General features: G+C 43.5%; 1 protein-coding gene across 1 annotated transcript in view; it reads right to left on the bottom strand.

Moving 5' to 3' along the window:
* ERGIC1 (endoplasmic reticulum-golgi intermediate compartment 1) overlaps positions 1-21,235 on the bottom strand; it is a 59,719-nt gene extending 38,484 nt beyond the window's left edge. The window contains exon 1 of the mRNA XM_063348832.1: positions 21,077-21,235. Within this exon, the coding sequence (XP_063204902.1) occupies positions 21,077-21,219 (143 nt within the window). The 5' untranslated portion in view covers positions 21,220-21,235. The remainder of the gene's footprint in view (positions 1-21,076) is intronic.
* Positions 21,236-21,631: the final 396 nt, after the last annotated feature.

Below are 21,631 nucleotides of genomic sequence, written 5' to 3'. Positions count from 1 at the left end.
AGCACATTCGCAACAGTTATCACATGAGGCCCTTAAAGCACTTTAAGGATCACTTACTGTATGAGCACAGTGAGCATGCACAGCTCGCTAGGCGAAGATCAGGCAAACAGCGTCCCAGCCTTGAACTTACAGTCTAGAGGCACATACAAGGAGAGTACAGAACAACCCAGGGGGAATGCATAAAGCTTTAATGGCTTTGTTCTGTACAATTAACACAGTTTTAGATAAGGACAGACACTAAGGAATAACACTGAATTGAGAGTGGACAACGTATGCAGAAGAGGCAATGAGAGCAGAGGGGATGGTAGGGAGGAAGGAGGAACGCTCAATTTAGATCTTATGGATGAATGCAGAAGCTTGAAGGATCACATCCAGAACCTGACTCAAGCAGCAGAAGGGAAGGCAAGCAGGGGAGGTATATTTAAGCTTCCAGAAGGATGCTGAAACAATCAAAACAATTAACATTAACAACAAGGGAATGGAAAGAGACAGGTTTGGAATAAGAGACAAACACTGCTGGCTAGCTTTTGCTCACTGACACGTGATACCAGTTAAGTCCAAGAGACTACCAAACAAACAAAAAAAAAAGGACTGGGTATGTGCGTGTATCCTGGGAGAACATTCATCTTCTTGGAAAATACATGCTCTGGATTAGGAGGGTTTATACTTTGGTAAAGGAAAAATACTCTTCAGGGTACCGGCATTTTCCCATTTTTCCCATAAAGCACCTGATATTGGCCACAGCTTGAGGAAGTACAATTTATTTAGTCTGATCCAGGACAGTGAAAACAGTAGCTGTGTTTACGCATTCAGAGAAAAGCAAGCTGGAAGCCCAAAAGGACAGCAAGACATCCAACTTTGAAGAGAATGATGGATCTGCTGGCATGGCCAGGGAACAGAGCTATCTTGTTAACTCTGATTTAAACTCTGAGTTAAAAGAAGATAAAAATTGTAGAGGATTCAGTGACAGCTTGAAAAGTGTGTTTGTGAGACACAAGAGACGTGAGATCCCAGCAGTAAGTAGAGGACGGAACCCCAAAGGCGGCCTCATTAATTGCATATAATTTCAATAAATAAGTATATCAAGCAAACTTCTCAAACAACTCTGTGAAGTTGACAAGAGTTAGGGTAACAGGAGACCCTATGCCCCAAGAAATCAGAGATTTTTGAAAGCCATAGTTCCTATCAGACTTAAGGGTTAAAAATCTGATTCACTTTTAGATTCCAGTAGACAAACCCCTCTCCTTTTGCCACCGGCTACTTGCCTAGTCACAGAGCTCAAAGCAACTTCATGGGATCACTTACACTGTCCTGGGAAGAGAAAAGAATGAGGATTAGACACCACAGCCGATCTGTAATGTATGAGGGAGGAGGCCATGGAGTTGTATGCATGGTAAATGGGAACAGGTTTTACTTGCCCTCAGGTCAGATGTTCCTGCAAGCACCTCCAGTAAAAATTTCAATAAGCCTCCAGGTTCCTGAGGCATTGGTCACTTGGAAGACTATTTGTACCCTGGGAACAGAGATAAACCTCGTGCTTTATACATTGCAAAAGCTGCCTTACAGATTTCTGATAGGGGCACGTTCAAAGCAGCGGAAGATATTACTAACGCTGGAGGAAGACTGGATGTTCAGAAAGGTTACACCAGCCAGCTCATAACACAGTGTAGTACAGTGTGTCTTGCTGTGAATATCCACTTTGATAGCCTTGTACTCATATCCGAAATGACCATGAGAAACCACGGTGTAGATTTACAGCATGTTCACTGCTAAGTGAACTCTTTTAACCTGCAGTACTGTGCAGCAGTTCACCCCGCTTTCACATGGGGATACATTACTTTACGCTTACAAAGCATGCACATGTACAGTTTCCACAGGACAGCCAGCACCTTATTTATATATACCTTTTGGCAACTTTGTTCCTTCTCTCAGAAAGGCAAGACTTGTAAGGCGAAGTAATATCTTTGAGTTAATCAACTGACATAGGTGCAGAGTGGAAACAACGAAGTTTTTGATAGGAAAGCTCTTTCTCCAGGTCATCCGTATCCTCATAAAGGGAGGGGTGGACCTTGCAATACCAGAATACAAGGCTAAAGATAGAACTAGGCTGTCATCAGTATAACAAAGGAATTTCCTGACACATCTAGTGTATCTATTGTCTTTTCTTTCAATGGAGAACACGGTTGCAAAGAAAGAAATAAAAAAGAGCTGTTTGGCAATATCAGAGTTTCGCAGGAACCAACATTCATAACTAACTTGAGGGAATGCTACAATACTTTTTTCTCAATCCAATGCTGAAAAGACATAACGAAAAACTTTCTCACCTCCCTGATGGGGACGTCAACAAACTGGTAAAACAGCATTGTAAAGAAGGGCAGCAAAAAGTTCATTCTTAAATAGGTCCAAACAGAGAATTCACAAACCTTAGCATGCTTAAGCCAGGTCTGAGGCAGAGCTCCGGCTGTCTGATGGACTGGTGTGCAACAGTCCTCTCAGAAACACAGAAATTACATGTTTGGTCTCATCTTATTGCAGTTGCACAAGAGGATGGTGAGGTAAAATTGCAGATGGGTGCACCTCAGTGGAGCCGAACAAAAGGATGACAGATTTCAAGTGTCAGTAAGTATTAGAAGGACTTCAAAGGTTGTATCTAGACTAATACGGGCTGTTGCTATTCAAACATTTTTTCTTCAGACAGAAGTATATACTCTTCATGTTCACTTTTCAGGATCTCCTAGAGCCACAAAAAGCATCCAAGTGTTTAACAAGCCAGAGGCAGATGCAGTAGTGCTCATCTGAGTGCGACAGCCACAAACAATCATGTCCAAGGCTGACTACGCAGAGGTGATGGCAGGTCAAACCCAACAGCCCAAGAGAACGAAACAAGTTGACATCATCAGCCCTTGGGTGATTCCTGACTTTCCTCTCAAATCTATCTGATTGACAGTGCAAGATGGGTGACAGGGAGGGCAGAAGATGTCTACCCAAACACTATTTTTTTGTCTAAAGGAGATACCTCAAATGCCTGCCCTGAGAACAGGGGTGAGCTCGCTCCCTCAGCAGGAGCTGCTACAGGCAGGGCTTCCAGCCAGGGCGTGCTTTACATACACCTCAACAGTTTCAAGTCTGGATCTGAAATATTTCAGGAAATTAAGTAATAAATACATTATTTCAGTGAAGATCACCACCCCACCCCACCCCCCCAAACTGAAACATCCTCTCTGACACCTTTGGAGTCTGCAAAGAGCTTCAATAAAATACTACAGTAACGTCTCTAAGATGCTGTTCACTTTTTCATGAGCAAGAAGGAAAGAACTTGAGGCAATAACAAAAAAAAAACCAAACTTGTAAGTAGAACTAACTAGATGGTGGTTGAATTCTAATGTCTTGTAGCAAAGGGAAACTTTGGTATCTAAAGGAGTTCTTATCAGAGAGAGAAAAACACTAATTCCTCCTTCACTTTACAGCATTTGTTGCAACCCTCAAGCGCGCCCACCCCTCCCTGGCACACAAAGAGGGAGAAAGCAAAGGAGAAGTGCACTGGCCGTGTCACCTAGGGCAGGCATTCAGAGAGCACAGCTTACAAATCTCCCTATACTACTGACTCTCTGCGGGGAGTCACTGCGAAGAGGCAGCAGATGCTTTAGCTCTGGCTGCAGAGCACCGAAACACGACGCTGGAGCAAGCAGCAGTGGGATGTTTCCATGTACCCTTCTGCAAGGTCTGCTTTTACTGATTTAATTAAGGGGCAAGGGAAAGACTGGTTGCAGCTCTTGAACTGTACTTTGGATTCCAGTTAATCAAGCAGCCCAGCAAAAGCGCACCACATTCACGTGTGGCACCTCGTCACAGAACAGAACTCAGGCACTGTAAGTCAGCAGCAAATAGATTAATTTTCATCCCTTTCCACTCCCCAGATGATTCAGAAATTTAGCTTTAATGCTCACAGACTGGGGAAAAACATTTTTGTTCTTCAGGCAGATTATGTTTTTCCCCAGAAGAACCAAATATTTAAACATCAGTCTTCTTTTTGGAGCATACTGGCTCGATCGTAGCTACTTCTGCAGCACATACTGAAAGGGGATGGTGTTTAGAGGACACAATCATTCATTACAGCAAATTACATTTCTGATGTCAAAGATGATTAAAAAAAAAAAAATCAATATCATGGCTGACATTCCACCTTTAGCAGGTCAACAGTGGCGTAAATACATCATGTCATCTTGTCTTAGCAGTAAGGGTCCATGGCTGTGATTCACACAGAAGAATGTGGGTGTTGAAACAACGCTTGATTCTCCACCTCCCATATTAACCAGCTTTTAGAAGTGGCATCTATTTTTCAGCAGATACCACATTTGAAGTTGAGGTCACTAATTCCTGGTGACATTACTCACTCTCAATAATGAGTCCAGTGCGCAGTGAACAACTACCTTAATTTTATTACACATCAGTAGCTTTGAGATCCGTTTGAAGAGACGGCCTGGTGCTGCTGAACCAATCTATCTGCTTCATTAACAAATAACTCTATATGAAGTGACTTGCAAAAACAACACATTTACAGCAGAAATGTAACTTCATTATTAAGTTAACCAAATAACTGAAAATTTTACAGCAGATTTGACTAGTCTACACAAAGGGGGAATTATCCAATACAGATACAAAAAGTTAACTTTGAAAATACTACAAAGATTATGTTGTAACTGCAATAAGAAATTTGAAGAACTGGAGCCGGTGTTTGTATTCCAGAATGCTGCATGTTGGAGACCCAGTGCTGGACAAATGCTCGTTCATTATGAGAAGGGAGCAACATCTCCATCATAATCTATCAGATACCATGATGTCTTTCTAAGATGAGAATAACGGTGTGGGGGAGATGTTCGTAGGGTTTCCAAGATACAGGGGAAAACCCAGGTAAGAAAAAGCCAACTGGTGAAGCCTTGCAGCCTGAACTGTCTCAAAGGGCTTTTAGGTTCAGCAAAAACTCTATTGCTGATTGCTTCCTTCTTGGCACAACACACAACTGCTCTGAGAAACAGAGGGGCTGCAGACAAAAAAAGAGAACGGCAAGGCACCTATGACACATACACAGAGGGACAGGTTGACTGAAGAAATGAAGAACAATACACCTTCCCCAGCTGAGATGGCTTTTGGGATCAACAAAAGCCCTTGGTCAAACATCATCTCAAGTTTAAATCATGCAGCACAAAGGAGCAAAGAAATAATAAATGCCATCTTCAGTGGCAGTCAGCACTTCAGTGGGAGGCTGCAGGCATTGATATGGGCTGTATCACTTAGATTTCTGTTGAGATTCCCTCTTCTCACACAATATTTACATATCTGCAGTACAGCCTAATTCACTCCCAAGATAGTTGCATAAGTCAGAAAGCAGGAATAAGTCTGACTTTTCAGAACTTTTTCAAAAACACAACTGTGTCACACTAAAGCCGCTGACCCTTTTGTATACCAAGAAAGCAAGCTAACACTGAATTTGTAGACCAAGCTCTCTGGTCTACAAAGTGAAACAAGATTAGGCTGGCCTTTTAAGAACTATTTCATGCAAGAAATGTTTCCTTGCCACTGCACAGGGGAATACAAGCCAGCTAAAGCAGTTTCCAAAACTTGGTTTCCCTTCTTCTTCTGCACCCATGTGCTGGTAATGCCCTTACCCAGATTAAGGTTTAAACTGGAGATACATTCAAGTGCAATATTGCTATTTTTTCCAATTTGTCAAGTCCTTCTTGCAAACTGAAGAAAAGTGAATCAGAGTATGGCTGCAGGCCTTAAATATCAAGAACCCGAGAAGGCTTGATGTCAGTATTTCTCCACACACACGCCAATTCCTGACTAACGTAACAAAGACCTTGCCTGTTCCTTACAAAGCCCATTCATTGCGTACTCACCAGAAAATGGAGTTACAAAGTAGAAGAGAGAATTTTTACCATTACACACTGTACTTGTCACATTCAAGAAATCCAACAGCACAGAGGTATCCTATGCAGATCAGACACATTAACTTTTAAGAAATTCAGTCTTAAAAAGGTGCTTTTTGCAAAAGAAGATAAAGCACTCTATTTGTTAACTATACTGTTGTTGGGGTTTTTTTTCCCCACATAGATTGAAACAACTCTGCCCCACACTGCATTTCTAGGAATGTGTATCCATTCAAAACAACAACCTCAGACTGGTTTTGATGAAAACTACATACACTGTGGAAGGTACACAAAGAGTAAGGCAGCTGCCAAACATAACCTTGGACAGTCAAGCCTATGGAGGTATCAATTTAATCTTCCATTAGAGTAATCTTGAGACAGCTCTGTCTGATAACAGGTTAGAAAACATCTAGTGTCTTCTCTTCTTTGAGAGCATCTACCATTTAGACATTCTAAATAAATTCATTTTTAGGCTACATCCTTCTGAATTACACCAGACTCTTTAATTACTTCATGTAGACATGAGCAAATCCAGCCAACTAACTATTTCTATTCGGCTGCCATTGAAGAGACGAATCATCCTTAACTTTAAGAAGGATTAATTCTCCCTGGAGACAAGGATATAACCTTTGGGATTTGTCACTGTGCACACTTTTGTTCTTCCTCTTACTCTTTCCTATCTGCCTCCTCGAACGTTTCTGTTTTACTGCTGTATTACAGACATATGATTCAGACATCAGAGATGGTTGGTTCAGTCACCTTTATTTGGTTCCCCACAGGAGCTATAGATCATCAGATCAGAGACAGACAACCAGCTCTTCCCACAAGATTTGTATAGCTGTATCTATTTTTAAGTTTGTCATTTCACGACAGAAGAGGTGCATTAGCAGCTCAGGAAACCAAGGTGGGTGTGAAGTGGGGAGAGGAGAATGAGCAACCTAAACCCCACTTCAGGAAACATGTTTAAGTGCACATGAAATGAGCTGGAACGATGGCTCTGAAGAGTATTCAACCAGTCCGCAGTACGGGCTACTGCACAACTAACTTTCCTCATGTTACTGCTCCTACCACCTCTGGAAGAAGCATCCCTAGAGACAACAGAAGACTTTACGGACTGTGATTCATTCAACACCTGCTGCTATTAAGGCTCTTAGCAGAGATACCACTTATAGTTGAGAAACCAGCAATTCACTTTGCATAAAATGCTTTATCATTTATAAGGAGGACATGGGAAGCAGGAAGAAACTCAGTCATGATAAATATAAGTTGGATTAAGTCCATCTGACATTCAAAGAAGACTGTGCACAAATAGACTCCATTTTTTCTCTCCAGGAAAACTTTAGCAGAGGCTGGTGTTACAAAGGAGAGATCAGAATTTATTCACCACGTCTGTCTCAGAAGCTTCTTTCTGCCCCCCTCCAATCAGTATAGCTTGGAGGCAGAGGGGGAAAATATGAGAAAAAAAAAAAAAGGAAGAGGCTCTACTGGATAACTTCTATGTGAATTCATGGAATCAGCTGACAGGCTGAGAGAGTTGGGGTCGTTCAGCCTGGAGACGAGAAGGCTCCGGGGAGACCTTAGAGCCCCTTCCAGTATCTGAAGGGCGCCTACAAGAAAGCTGAGAGGGACTTTTTACAAGGGCATGTAGTGATAGGATGAGGGGTAATGGCTTCAAACTGGAAGAGGGTAGATTTAGATTAGATATCAGGATGAAATTCTTTACTGTGAGGATGGTGAGACACTGGAACAGGTTGCCCAGAGAAGCTGTGGCTGCCCCATCCCTGGGGGTGTTCAAGGCCAGGCTAGATGGGACTTTGAGCAACCTGGTCTAGTGGGAGGTGTCCCTGCCCAGGGCAGGGGTTTTGGAACTAGATGATCTTTAAGGTACCTTCCAACCTAAACCATTCTATGATTCTAAAAGGAAGCTACAGAGAGACTGTTGTCAGAGCAAGATCATTCAGACTGGAGACTAATGGCAGAAGGGAAACACCCTTCCAGTAGTACCCACTGGTATTTCTAGAGAAACCTTCCCACCAAAGGCATGCTGGTTTGTGTCAAGGAGCATTTGTATCTTTGCAATCTGCTGATGGCTCAGGCAAAGAGAAGTCCATCATCCAACCAAAGCTTAAGAATCAGAAGTACAGAGTGCATAAGAGAAAACCTGCCTCCCAAACCGCTTAAGGTTCTGCAGGTCTGTGTTCACCCGTGTGTTTTAGAGGTTTCATGAAGCAACTCCGCAAAAGAGCTGGCTTACAGAGAGCACCCACTGAAACACCCAGCAACTGGCACTCCCCATCCGTCTCCCCATACTCCACAACACAAACATGAAGTAAAACAGATTCTCAGGCTGCAACTACTAGACTTAGAAGGGAAAAAAACTGCTGCACCGGGACTTTATCTCTGGGTGCTTCTTCAGTTGAGACAGACATTAAAAAAAAATAAAAAATTACAAGGTGCTAGAAAAACTAAGAGAAACCACGAAAGCATACAGAATATTCCAATGCTACCAGAAGAACAAAAGATTTTAAACGAAAAAAATCAAATCACTTAGCTAAGAGCTTAAGAAAACAAAGTTGTTTAACAGGCAGTAACTGTTGCCCTGTTTCTTTGGGTCACTGCTCTCAAATAACACCTTTGGGGCAATTCATCTCCACTTTGTCCACAAAGTTGCCTTAACAGCCTTTGAACACTGGGCTGTAGGAGCAGTCCAGTCAGCCAACAGAACAGCACAAGCCACCAGGCACTCAGCCCTAGGTAGTCACTGCAGTACCTTGTAACCTCTTCAGAGGCCATTTAACGCTAAATAAAAACAAGCAGGCTTATACATATGTCCTCACTCCACCAAACGCAGAGAGGTACCTCTAACAGAGAGCGTACCTTTCTGGCTTTGTTCCTTCCTAAGAAGCACATTAGACACTCACAGTGAGATCTTTAAAAGCAAAGCTGTTACTTTTGTATAATGGATAAATCTAAAACCACCAATTGAGTGTTCAATGTGACTGTTCAAGCTGAGGGAAATGTAAAGGTAGGACAAACAGCACAGCCAAGCCAGCTTTGCACACATAGTGCTCTTTGGATTAACAAAAGACCACTTACTTAGAAAATAAAGATAAAAACCCAGGCACCTGTTTGAAGTTGTTGGGGGGGACTTTAATTTTTCATAGTTGTTAAAACCATATGTAGAACTACTAAGACCAGGACCAGAGAGAAAACGATTAACCTCTTTACTTGTTAAATTGATTTTACTCAACAGTGTTAACAGCAGGCTGACTCCTAGGGTATGCAGAGATGGCCTGAAAGACCAGTTGCCCCATTGCATGTGCCTAACGGCAGAGTATTTGAAATAATCAGAAGAGTAAAGAAGACAGCCCCGAAGAACAGTTAGTACCTGGGACAACGATGATAAAGGAACAAGTGGGGCAAAGCTCCCCTCTACCTAGTGACCCAGAGAGGGGTTGGACATCATCAGCTTCCCCTGGGAGAGATTAGAGGAATGAGCAGACAGCTGGACAGGTGACACAGGAGACTACTCAGCAATTTTGGGGGCTGGATTATGTACACCAGATGCTTGAAAGCTGCTTGAAAAAAAAAGTCACACCTGCTCTGACTAGCATTTTGGAGCAAGTTCCTAAACTAGGAAAGCATGGGCTTGAGAGAAGATGCAACCCCTGAGTAAGAGCGCTGGAGATCTCTAAATGACAGAGCGGGAAGCTATCTAAACCACCACGTTCCCTCCAAAGTAACGTCAGAACACAAGAGGGTCTCTTTCTCACAGGGACATGGGAAAAGAGCACTAAAATCAAATGGCAGGATTTACAGAGTAGAAGTCCTGTCAGAACTAATTCTCTTGGGTTATTTTGTTTTGTTTTTAATTGGGGATGCATCAAGAACAGCATGTCTTCTTAAGTAACACCTCTCTTACTTTAAAAAAGCAGTGACTTCCAACTCCCTATGCATTTTCAACTTCTTACGGTGCTCGCTGTACCTGTTCTGGACAAAAATCCAGAATTTTGTTCCATAGATTTATCAAAGAAAGGATTTCTATACACCAGTAAATTCACTCTAAAATAACTGAAAGGAAGTTGAGGTGTCTTTTTCTAACACCTTCCCCTATACATGCAGAGGAAGCACTAATTTTTCTATTTTTCTGGAGAAATATTAGTTCAAGATTTCATTCTGAAATCCTTTCTTTAGATTGTGCTGCTTTTCTTCCCATCCAAAGGCAAGTGCATGCTTTGAAAACTCTGCTAGAACACTTAGCCCCTACACAATCCCACACAAATAAAAAATAATAACACTTCTTCCAATAAAGTAGGTGGAATCTCACCCTGTTTTAAAGTGGGAAAACAATGGCAAGAAGTCAGCAGCAGGGGAAGAAAATAGGAACTACAGACTCTGCACACTTCATTTTGCGACTGTTAATTCTTTGCTTGAATGAAATTTCTATGTTTCTGCCTGCCGGCAGATGAGAACATAATGTGCAGAGAGCAGCTCAGGACAGCCTCTGGGACAGCCACACTGTGATCCTGCAGATGGGATGCACCAGTGGGAGCCAGCAGACCTGAGTTCTGTTCTGCTCCCAGCACTGACTCACTGCGTAATTTTTGTTCCAGTCAATCAGATCTTTCTTCTTCAGGTTCTCCATTTTGCAGAACGGCACCTGGTGACAATTGCCCACTTTTCGTCAAGGACGTTGAAATCTACATATGAAAAATTCTGCAAAAATATGAGGTATTACTGATAAAAGTTCCAACTTCTTTGAAGGTCTGTAACAGGGAAAGCTCCAGGAAGATGCACTTAGGAAGACAAACTGGATGGGCACTGCAAGAGCTAAGCCTTGGTTTAGTAAAAGGGTTGTGCCTAGAGTGCATGTTTGTGAACCATCTAGATCAGGAATGGTTTTGCGAATTGGGATACAAACTTTGAAGCATGTGGAACGTAAAATAAGTGATCCTGTAAGTTTCACACAGAAAGTAAACACTGAATATACAAATACCAAAGCTTGGCCCTGAATGTGAGTTCAAGATGCAAATACAGATTCAAAGCAAGACTAATAAACCGATACCCAAATACCAAGCAGTTATTAACACATTTTATAAGATTAACACCTGCGTAACAGCAGATAATACACAAACATCATTAAGTAATCAGCTAGTCCTCATTTACACACAATAGGGTATTAACACACATACTGCAGAAGTTGAGCTTTAATAGTCAAACTCTCAAGGCTTCGCAATTACACTGGAAACTGTTTAATCCTGAATTACTTTGAGCAAGCTCTGATATGGGAAGGACTGGACAAGGCGGTGGAGGGGTTAGCGTAGTTTTAAACGAGCTCATCTGTACTGCAAGCAGGTGAAGAGTGGAATTTTCAAATTCTGCATGACTGACTTTTCCCTAACAACATCACGCCAGTTTTCAAAGCATGATTCTCCAATATTTTTTTTTTTTTTTTGACCTGCTGACTCTCCCCACTTTTAAGCTCAGGAGTGAAATGCAGGAATAGGTTTCCTTGCCAGCCGGCTCCTCCCTCTTAATTCTAGTTCCAAGAACATAATGAAACTAACAGAGGAAGTTTCTGAAACAAGGAGGAGTACTGAGAACAAGAAAACAAGGTTAGCCAGGAGGACTGTCATTCATTATATAATCCAGCCTTTGGGTAACTGGGCATTTAGGGAAAAGGGCTGAGAGAACGTCGGAGGCATCAGCCTCTGCAGCATTATGTCATCTGGGCTGCCAGTTACTTAGCAGGTACGGGGCTTGTATAGGGGAAAAAAAAAAAAAAAACAAAACAACAAAAAACCACAAACTCATTTATTTCTAGGACAACAGACTATGAATCCCCACAACACTTGCAGAAAGAGGGCACAGAAAATGAATACATTCTGCTCCCATTTAAATTGATTTCTTTCCAAGGAGCTATTTCTCTGTTTTCTCCCTTCTGTCAGGCTCCCCGACTCCATTGTGCTGTCCTGCATAATACCTTTTTGTCAACCATGTTCTAAATTTTGTGCTCTTATTCTTTCAGTGCGCAAGAAGCTTGTTCTCTATTGCCCAGGAATACACAGCAATTGCTATTGCTGAAATACGCCAAAAGTGCAAACTATTTTAGGTGGCACTAAGGAATGGAAGAGAGAAAGTGGTACAACACATTTTTTTCAAAATAAAATGTTAGGCTCAAACACATTTCAAAGGTAATTAGGAGGAGGAATGTATTTATAATCTCAGATACTCAACGGTGGAGTCTTGCCAGCAAGCATTTTATTTCCTTTTAGGCAGTGAAGCAGGTGTCAAAACAAAGGATGGAAGAGAAATGTATTTTTAATAAAGTGAGCAAACTATACTCTGCTTCATAAAAACAGGAGAAAAGCGTCATGAAGAAAAAATGTTCAAGTAAGGGGACTGGTATTTAAAGGGATCCAGCCCTTTGCTGGACTGAAAGCAAGAGCGACGGTATTTCTGAGTGGTAGCACCATATTCTGGAGATCAGGAAGACAGAATGGAGGCAGGGAGCACAGGGAAGACGATTAAATGGCTGCTCCTCAAACTAAGTAAATAATTCCGATACTTAAATGTTGTAAGTAAACTGTAAACCTTCCTGTCTGGAGCCTTCATCCCCCTTAAGCTCAAAGACTCTTGCTCTTGCAGGTCCCCAGCACATCCCAGCGCGTCCCACCATTGCATCCCCCAGACACATCCTCCAGCGCCATCCCTCACCCGTTCCCTGCTTTGTGAGCCCCCCAGTCCTGAACATCTCTCCCTTTCCCGAGGCCTGCCAGCTCAGAGCTCCTCTACCTCCTGCAGCTGCTGGTTCCCAGTATTGCCAGTGCTACTGGCCTTAGTCACCCGCTCCTCAGCCCTCCCCACAGACACAAAGTCCTGATCTCTAGCAGGCACTGAATAAAATTCAAACTTGGACTGTGGCTTCCAAGAAACTACCTACATACAACTCGGAGCATAACCAGGACACAGCTATGGAAACAAAGAAGAGTTTTACCATAGTCTTTCCCATAGCTTCTAGGAATCACAAGACATTAAGACTCTGTTGCTGCCTTGTACTGCTGAACACCTCGAAACAAGATCTGGTAAGATTAATTTAGCATCAGAACCATGTAAATTTTATTTTTGGAAGCTGCTTTCTGAAAGGTTTAAGTCCCGGCTGCACTAGGACAGCATACAAATCAGAGATTGTACAAAACAGCATGAATCATAGAATGGTTTGGGTTGGAAGGGACCTTAAAGATCATCTAGTTCCACCCCCCTGCCATGGGCAGGGACACCTCCCACCAGAACAGGCTGCTCCAAGCCCCGTCCAACCTGGCCTTGAACACCTCCAGGGATGGGGCATCCACAGCTTCTCTGGGCAACCTGGGCCAGTGTCTCACTACACTCACAGTAAAGAATTTCTTCCTAATATCTAATCTAAATCTCCCCTCTTTCAGTTTAAAACTGTTACGCCTCATGGACAAATATAACAACTGGAGAGGAAAAAAAAAAGGGGGTGAAGAAATTGCTCTATCTTCATAAAGCTTCCCTCAAAAGCACACAGACCAAACCATACCCTACTGCATGACAGAGAGATTTCTCCATATCAGTAAGGGAAACTCCTGGACGTCTGCTAGACTCACCATCTCACACTGGACCAGGCCAAGAAACCACTCTGAGGAAAAACTGTTCAGCCACTGCTCTGCGAAATGAGCAAACAAACTAAGGTCCCCTTGAAAAAAATCAGTAACTGAAGCTTAGAAAGGGATTGCTACTTTCCTGAAGCTGAAAAGAGTTAAGAATAGCAGAACCCTGACTTGCGAGAGTAGACAATGGCGTTCACTGCTGTATGCACACACAACACAAAGTCTTCCTTCTCCTCCAAAGCAATTTCTGTAAGACAAAAGCCATTCTTAATACACCCGTATTTAGGGGCAAAACCATACCCTTTCCCAGAACATCCGGCAGGGATTAAAATATATTGTACTTTTTCAGTATCTAACTTAGTAATACCAATAAACTTGCAGTGACCAGCTCCGGCTCTCCTATTTATATCCCAACCTAAGGAGAGGAGAATTTCTGTATGTGCTTCCACATCTCAGTCCTGGTTTTGAGTTGCATATAACTGTATTACCTACAAGCAACTACAACTCAAATGTATCATCTGGCTTCCAAGTGAAGTTCCTGGTTTTGACTCAGTTTCCAAGAAACATCCGTATTGATGCTACCCCACTACAAAAACATGACTGATACAGACCCAAGATAGAGCCACAACTTGTAGTTGGGGACCACGTTCACCAGTGTTTGTTAGTCCAGGTATAACTTGTTATAATGCAGCAGACAGATTCAGATTGCTGTTCACTAGCATCACATTTGATTTAGAGTGATGTGGAATCCGTGTGAGGCTCTGAGACTTCACCTTTATCAGAAAACACAAAGTCATATTTACATTACTGGCTGTACTGATGTTTTACCAGACTCTCCAACCCTGTTTTATTCACAGCACACAGTGGTCTACAGAAACGGACAGCAATTAGGGAGGCAAGTGATCTGCCTTAGGATATGACTGTGAAATAAATACTAAGCCACCATGACTGCCTGAAATCCTCTTAGCAGTAATACATGCCCATCCATATTAACATGGCATTTTGAAGGCTATTCTATTAAATGCCAATCTTTCTGGCTTCTCTGGATTAAACTAGATACGTCTCATTTGGAAACATCCTTAAAAACCAAAGGAAAAAACAAACATCCAAGCACCCAAAATTCAAATGCAACCAATCACACTGTCTGCCTACTGCGGTCCCTACTTATGTGTGTGTCTCCCATGACCACTACTAAAATACTCCAACATTTCAGTATAAGGAGGATTTTGTAGATTGTGGTAAAATTGTGGTTAATAGTTTTTTTGGCAGAACAAGTTTTCCATTTTGGAGGCAGCTGGCTCAGTACAGGAATACCTAGACAACATTTCAAGGCTTGTGCTTGGCTAGAAGACCCAAAAAACAGATGATTCCACTACTACTTCTTCCATTGCAAGACTATTCTTTTCTCACCACCTCCACCATTTGAATTACATGCCTAAAAAATACACATGCACACTTCAAAATACAAGCTCAACAACTTCCACAGCTTCTCACTCCACGCTGGTGGTATTGCTTCAACTCTGTTTACAGTGTGAATCAGTCATTTTCACAGCAATGAACTATGATGGCATGAAGAAAGCATCTGTGTCATCAACGAGTGAACAAAGGAGGACAGTTAAAGTTCAGAAGGAACAATACAAAACTTTCCTACAAAGCCAGACCTTAATACTTCTGTACTTACTCAGGAAAAGTTTTCTACTCCAACTATATTTAAAGAGAAATACTGCATTAGGGAGACTTAGGAAGAAATATTTACACACATGCACACTATGTATAATCAGTTATTTGTGGCATAAACATCAATAGACTCTATCTGTACAACTCCGCTTGCCCGTCTGACTGCTGTGACTGCAGAATAATTTCTCAGGTGCCCTCAAAGGGCTATTGTTGAAACAAAGTTAGTCATGGTACTGCCTGGCACCAAAATCAACTTTGGTAATTACGTAAGGTGGCAGCAATACCACTTGGAAGGCTTGTTTACCAGCGACATTGCACAATGTGAAGTGGAACATACTTGCCAGACGTGGCTGCGGTTCAAGATGAAAATATGCTTGTAGAGTTACCAGGCACTCTGAAGCGGTCAGCTATCGCTTCAGTAGCTGGTGACAAAAAGTGCAGGACCCTGCAAAGTGTAGAGAGGCAACTATCTAATCAACACAGAACACGGGGAACATGGAGACGTTAATTTAAGAAGCGATGGCTACCAGCTCAATCACATACAGGATTTAAGATTTTGAACAAAATCATTGTACAAGTGGCAGTGTCTATGGCTGTGGAAGTGAACATGACCATGCACAGCTTAGTACAGGGCACACACAAACCTTTCTGATACACCATTGCTACACACAAACCAGTAGCCACCACTCGTTTAATCAGAAGCCGTACCAGCCAGCCTTAGCTGTTTATTCTTCTCTCTTGCCCTCCCCGCGCTGTTTCAGCCAAGAACACACCTACCTGCTGCTATCACCACCGTGTACCTTCTGTAGGAGAGGCACCACCATGAGCTCATTTGTTAAAGTAAGTTCATCGAGTAATTCTGCCAAATGAACTAGTGCGTGTTAATGCAGCTAGTTAAACATTGTGCTGGGAGAGAGCAAGCAGGTGGATGGAGTACAGAGCACCATGATCCAATGAGAAACACGGAGCTAGCTGAGACTCCAAATTAAAACTCCTGAGCAAACATGTACATTTCCACTAACATTTGATATTTATTAGGCCGTGCCAAAACATCATGTAGTCACCATTTCTGCTTAACAATTGGCAAATATTCAAACGCAGACCAAACAAATCCCATACAAGTATAAGTCAGATTTGAGGGGTTACAGTAAGATTTTAAGTCGTGACCCTCACAAACCTGTCGGAAGAAAAATGGTAGGATTACGAAAGAAAGCTTTGCTCCTTCTTAAGCCTGAAGACTAAGATAAAGCTACTTTCCTTAGGCTCACAAGTGAATGAGAAATTGTTGTCCAAGGGGTTGCTTAATTCGGAAAAGATTTTTCTCCTTAGACTCCAAATCGCTTACAATCTACCGGTTTGCCCTCACTAATCTGGTCGGAAATCGAAGGCGGACAAATAGACCTCCCTGATGTTGCTGAAGCAGTCTGTATCACTGGTTTCGCAACTGTGTCAGGTCAGATGTCTTGAGCATCAGTTTGCCTATTAGGCATCACAACTCTCATGTCTAAATTAAAGCCAAACATACTGCCTCTCCTAAAAGGAATAAGGTTTGAAATGTGTCAGCTTTGCTTAAGACTGGACAATTTGATTTAAAAAAGACATACGGGAATCGAAGCAAAGACCTGCCTGTGTCCCAAAACAACAAAAATGTTGTTTACATCTGAATCAGAATACCCATGTAAAAAGTATCATTTATCACAGATGTGCCAAAGAACAGCTGACTGTGGGAGTCCATTGTACTGTGCAGATGCAGATGGAATAAGAGTCTTTGAGGCAAAGAACTTCCACTCTAAATCAGCATTTAAATCTAAATCCCCTCTAAGCCTGGCTCTTTTCCCATGACCTCCAAAATCCAGGTATAACATACTGTTACTTCATTCAGGTTATCAAGAGCTGTAAAATAGCCAACACAAAAACAAAACCAAGCAAACAAACCAACCAAAAAAACCCTAATGAAAACATCACAATAATTAATTGTGGAAAATAAATTCTGAATTTCTCAGTTAAATATAAAAATAAGGATTCACACATATTTGCTACTCTATGCCCAGAAAAGTGGCCAGGGCACAACTGAAAATTGCCCACAATTAGAACATAAACTTGATTTCAGAGCAGTCTATTTTAGTTTTTCTCAGTCTAATCAATTAATGCTACCAAAATAGTTCATAAGTTTCAGTGTCAGCCACAAAGCCATCAGTAACTCTTTCATGCAAATAGGCAGATGCCAAGAAAAGCCAACAGATTCAAGAGAACTTGCAGCAGCATTTCTCTCTACCATGTCCACATCCAGCGCACAGGAGTTAACTTCATTTTCACTGCTATAATTCCCAACACCAGAGCAATCTAAAGCCCAGCACTGGTTTTTGCTGCTGAAGCTAAGCCTCCCTGATAACCGGATCGCACAACATGTGAGAACCCTTCTGGCCCACAATCACCATTCAAGATGACCCAGGCTTACGGTTTAATCTAATTATGATTTTAACCATTCACTGATGCTGCAAGTACGCACGTGACACTGGGTCTTAAAGGCTTGAGGGGGAAAATACCCTTTCAGCTCCTGCGATATAACGCAAGATCCCCAATAAAATAGGTATGAAGCTGCTTTGCTGACACAAGTTCTAACAAACCAGGGGGAGAGGCAACAAGGAAAAATCTGTCTCTCTCTTGCAGCCAAGTAGGTTTTAAAAAATAAGAAAGAACCAGGCCTTCCGGAAATACACACTGATTTAGTAGTTCTGTAGGAGGGCTGGTGTCTCGTGACATGCATTAAACAGACCTGTACTGAAGGCTCCAATCTGGAATCTGAAAACTTGGTTCCTTACCAACATCACAGCAGGACTGTAGAGATTAGTGCGAATGAAATGCTTTGAAAAATGAAAAGCATTAGGTAAGTACTAAGTATTATTAAAACCCTAAAGATACTTGGGACAGAATAATTATTATTCACTTGAAATTACGAAAATATTATTTTATTTATAAATTAAATGGATTTTATATTAGCAAAGGGAACCATTGATAAGCCAAGAAAACAGAAGTCCTACAGAAAAAGAAAGTACAGTACAAAATAGTACAAGTAACAAAACAAGCTATTTCCTTATCTGATACCAACCAACATGCCTCAGACCCATGGAGACAACTTCCAAGAAACATGAAGAACTTTAGGTTCTTCAGTCTGGCCGAATATGAACCCATTAGTCTAGGAGATAGGAAACAGATGTAGTCACATGGATGGAAATGCTTTCTTTGACTTTTAGTTGGTGAAGAATAGGGACTTTTTTGGTCATGGGCTTTTTTCATTACTTGTCATTTGTGTCTCTGTTGTCTCCAGATGAGACTGTGGCAACCTACTCCTCCTAGAGCTATTTTGTGTGGAAACAGAGCTCAAGTCACAAACTTCCAGTTGGTCTACTATGCCCCTCTCTACAACTGATGTTAGCTGTCAATGTCCTGCTCTCTAAAATATCAAAAATAAAAGCTCTAAGTGAGGGAAGGATACAACAAAAAAAGAACTTGCTTTCCCAAATGCCCCAGCAGAGCAGTTAAGGACAGTGATTTCTTCAGATGCTTTAGCAACACACACCTGTGAAATCTGTGGCTCCCAGAAGACAATGCCTTTCCACTTGGAACCTCTGAATTTTATACTCCAGAAGATATGTAGGGGCAATTTTAAAAGTTTCTTAACAATCCAACCCTCTAATCATACATAGGCATAACACCCACTTTAAAGTGTGTCCTAAAGGCAGGGTGCCAAACTGTACCTGCCAAAGAGAACATCCAGCTGAAATCTCCGAAAGAAAAATCTTGCATTTTGTATGATGAAAAACGTCACTTCTTCATTCAGAAACTTGCTACAGGTGGTAACCTTATTTCCCTAAGGGTACAGTACTGTATGTTCTATAGTTGACAGGAAGTAACTGTACATTTTTTTAATGTATGCATCACACTTTACCTACGACAGTAAAATTTTCCACCCTCAGCAGATTTTGTTTCACTGACTGCACAATGAACAAAAACCACAACAGCTTAAAGATAGTCTCTAACCTTTGCAAAAATTTTGGTCCTGAACTCTCTTCATGCTTCTAAAAAAAGGAAAGTGGTTTGTTGCGTGTAACAATAGTTTCTCTGTATGTTTAAGTATAAAGTTCTTGTTATCAAGGGCAGTCTTTTAAAAATTCATCTTTGCAGAAAAGCTGAACTTCAGCAAGCTTACATTATTTGAGAAGGTGCTTCGAAGTGTCTATTTCTAATCCTCCAATCTGAATGACAAAGATGTTACTTGCAATTGTGTATCTTTAAAATGCAGATCTGAACTGATGCCTCTATGTTTTTGTAACTCATTAACACAAACTCTGCAATTCTGCTTTTACTGAACGTCTTTGTTCCACTCCAAAGTGAAGCACTAGTGCTGTCTCTTAAGATGATTACTCTTGGTGAGCCAGTGTTTCCACATGCATGTTCTGAGACCCAACAAAAATTACATTTTCAAAGACATCTGAAATAAGATTTTCTTTATCTGCCACTACAAAGCGACAGCCACAACCCAGGATCCCTTATTGTTCATGTATTGTACAAGTCTGAAAATAGATGGCAATGGGATTTGCAGCTGGCAGAATGGCTCCGAAGCTGAGAAGAATTTTTTCTACCAAATTTTACACAAAAGCAGAAACGGGGCTCTGGGCCCCGGATCCCACATGATCCAGCAGATGCTGTTTCCAGCTTCGGCAAGTTTTCATTCAGAAGCAACTGCCTCCATGTTCAATAGTGCCCCATGGATCACATACAAGAACCTGTTAGCCTGTATAAATGAGAGGCCTGATTTAGAATTACAGCAGAAACACAACAACACAACTTTTGTTTGGGAGAACTAAAAACCTGCAATATCACCATTTCCCCATCATCTCAAAGGGGTGCAAATGTATGCTTCAGGATGGCCCTACGTGAGGGGAATCAAACAACAATTGTATCTCTCAATTCCCAAAAAGGTATGTATTTTTTCTTGTAATGTTAATGCTCTAGTAAAACCTACATGAGAAAACCCATCCGTACGTCTTCCCCGTGGCACCTATGAATTTGGAAAGTTACAGATCTTTGGTTCAGGAATGGCTCAAAAAGAAAATGAATCCACAGTTGCTATTTTAGCTCTGTTTGAGTCAAACTGTTCTTTTTCGCTTCTGCTTTGGTAGCTGAAACTGACTGCTATGGCCCGCAGGATGCAGACACCCTGCAGCAAGGCCAAATCCTGCAACTCACACCTGCTCAAAATGCCAAAACCAAAGGTGGAGGGGCCGACGTGGCTTCCTGGCCATCAGAGAGCCATGGCCTGCGTGTGGCCCTTCTCACAGGCAGCCTCCCCGTAAGGAGCGACCTCCTCACGCTCCAGCGGGAGCCCGGGGACCTGCGGGGAGGAGATGGGGCCCAGCGCCTTCACCCCGACACCCGCAGCCCTCGGCCCCGCCGCTCCACCCCTCCATCCCGCCCGAGGGAGCCCGAAACTCCACGCACCTCCCTCGTACTTTGCACAACAGCCGTATACAATAACAGCCGCTCGCTGGGCTGAGCCTCCCGGTTTCCCACGTCCCTTCCCTGCCCAGACCTACTTCTTCCATCCCTCCCTCCCGCCCTCCCTCCCTCGGGTTTCACCTCGCCCGCAGCCGGTCACAGACCCGGCTCTCGCCTCCCTGTTGCGGGGCGGCCTGGCATCAGCGGGTGCTCCCGCCCGGGAGGCGCCTGCCCCGGCCGGGGGCGGCAGGGCCGGGGGCGGCAGGGCGGGGAGCGGCGGCCCCGCCGAGGATGGGGGTGGGGGGGGCGTTGGTGGGCGGCTCGCCCGGCCGCACTCACCTCCTGAAGTCAAAGGGCATGTTGGTGGCGAGCCCCGGCCAGGCTGCGGGCCCCGCCGCCCCCGGCCCCGGCTTCTCGCCTCGCTGCCGCCGGCTGCAGGGCCAGGAAGTGACGGGCCCCGCCGCCGCGCAGCACCAGCCCATTGGGCGGCTGGAGCCGGACGCCGCTTCCGCCGCCGGGTTACGGACAGCGGCGGGAGCGGCGGACCCCGAGGGTCCTAGGGCTGGGGGCACCCCCGGGAGGGGACACCCCGCGGGCCTCGCCTGTCCCGCCGCGCCACAGCCCGCCGCCCCGGCAGCTCCCCGCGGCCCGCGGAGCGCCCCACGGCACCCAGGGGTCCCCTCAGCACCCCACAGCTCTGAGGGGCCCCTCGATGCCTGCAGTGCCCCGCAGCTCTGAGGACCCTGCCGGTACCCTGTGGCGGTCCCCTCAGCCCCCCGTGGCCCCTCAGCCGACCCTCTCGGTGCCCACAGCACCCCAAGGGCCCTCCCGTGCCTTGGCAGCCCCAGCTGCCCCATAGCCAGGGAGCTCATGGAGGTGATCCTGCCCGGCAGA

Source organism: Chroicocephalus ridibundus, chromosome 11 (assembly GCF_963924245.1).
Source record: "Chroicocephalus ridibundus chromosome 11, bChrRid1.1, whole genome shotgun sequence".
Lineage (NCBI taxonomy): Eukaryota > Metazoa > Chordata > Aves > Charadriiformes > Laridae > Chroicocephalus > Chroicocephalus ridibundus.
This window is presented reverse-complemented; position numbering and strand designations above follow the sequence as displayed.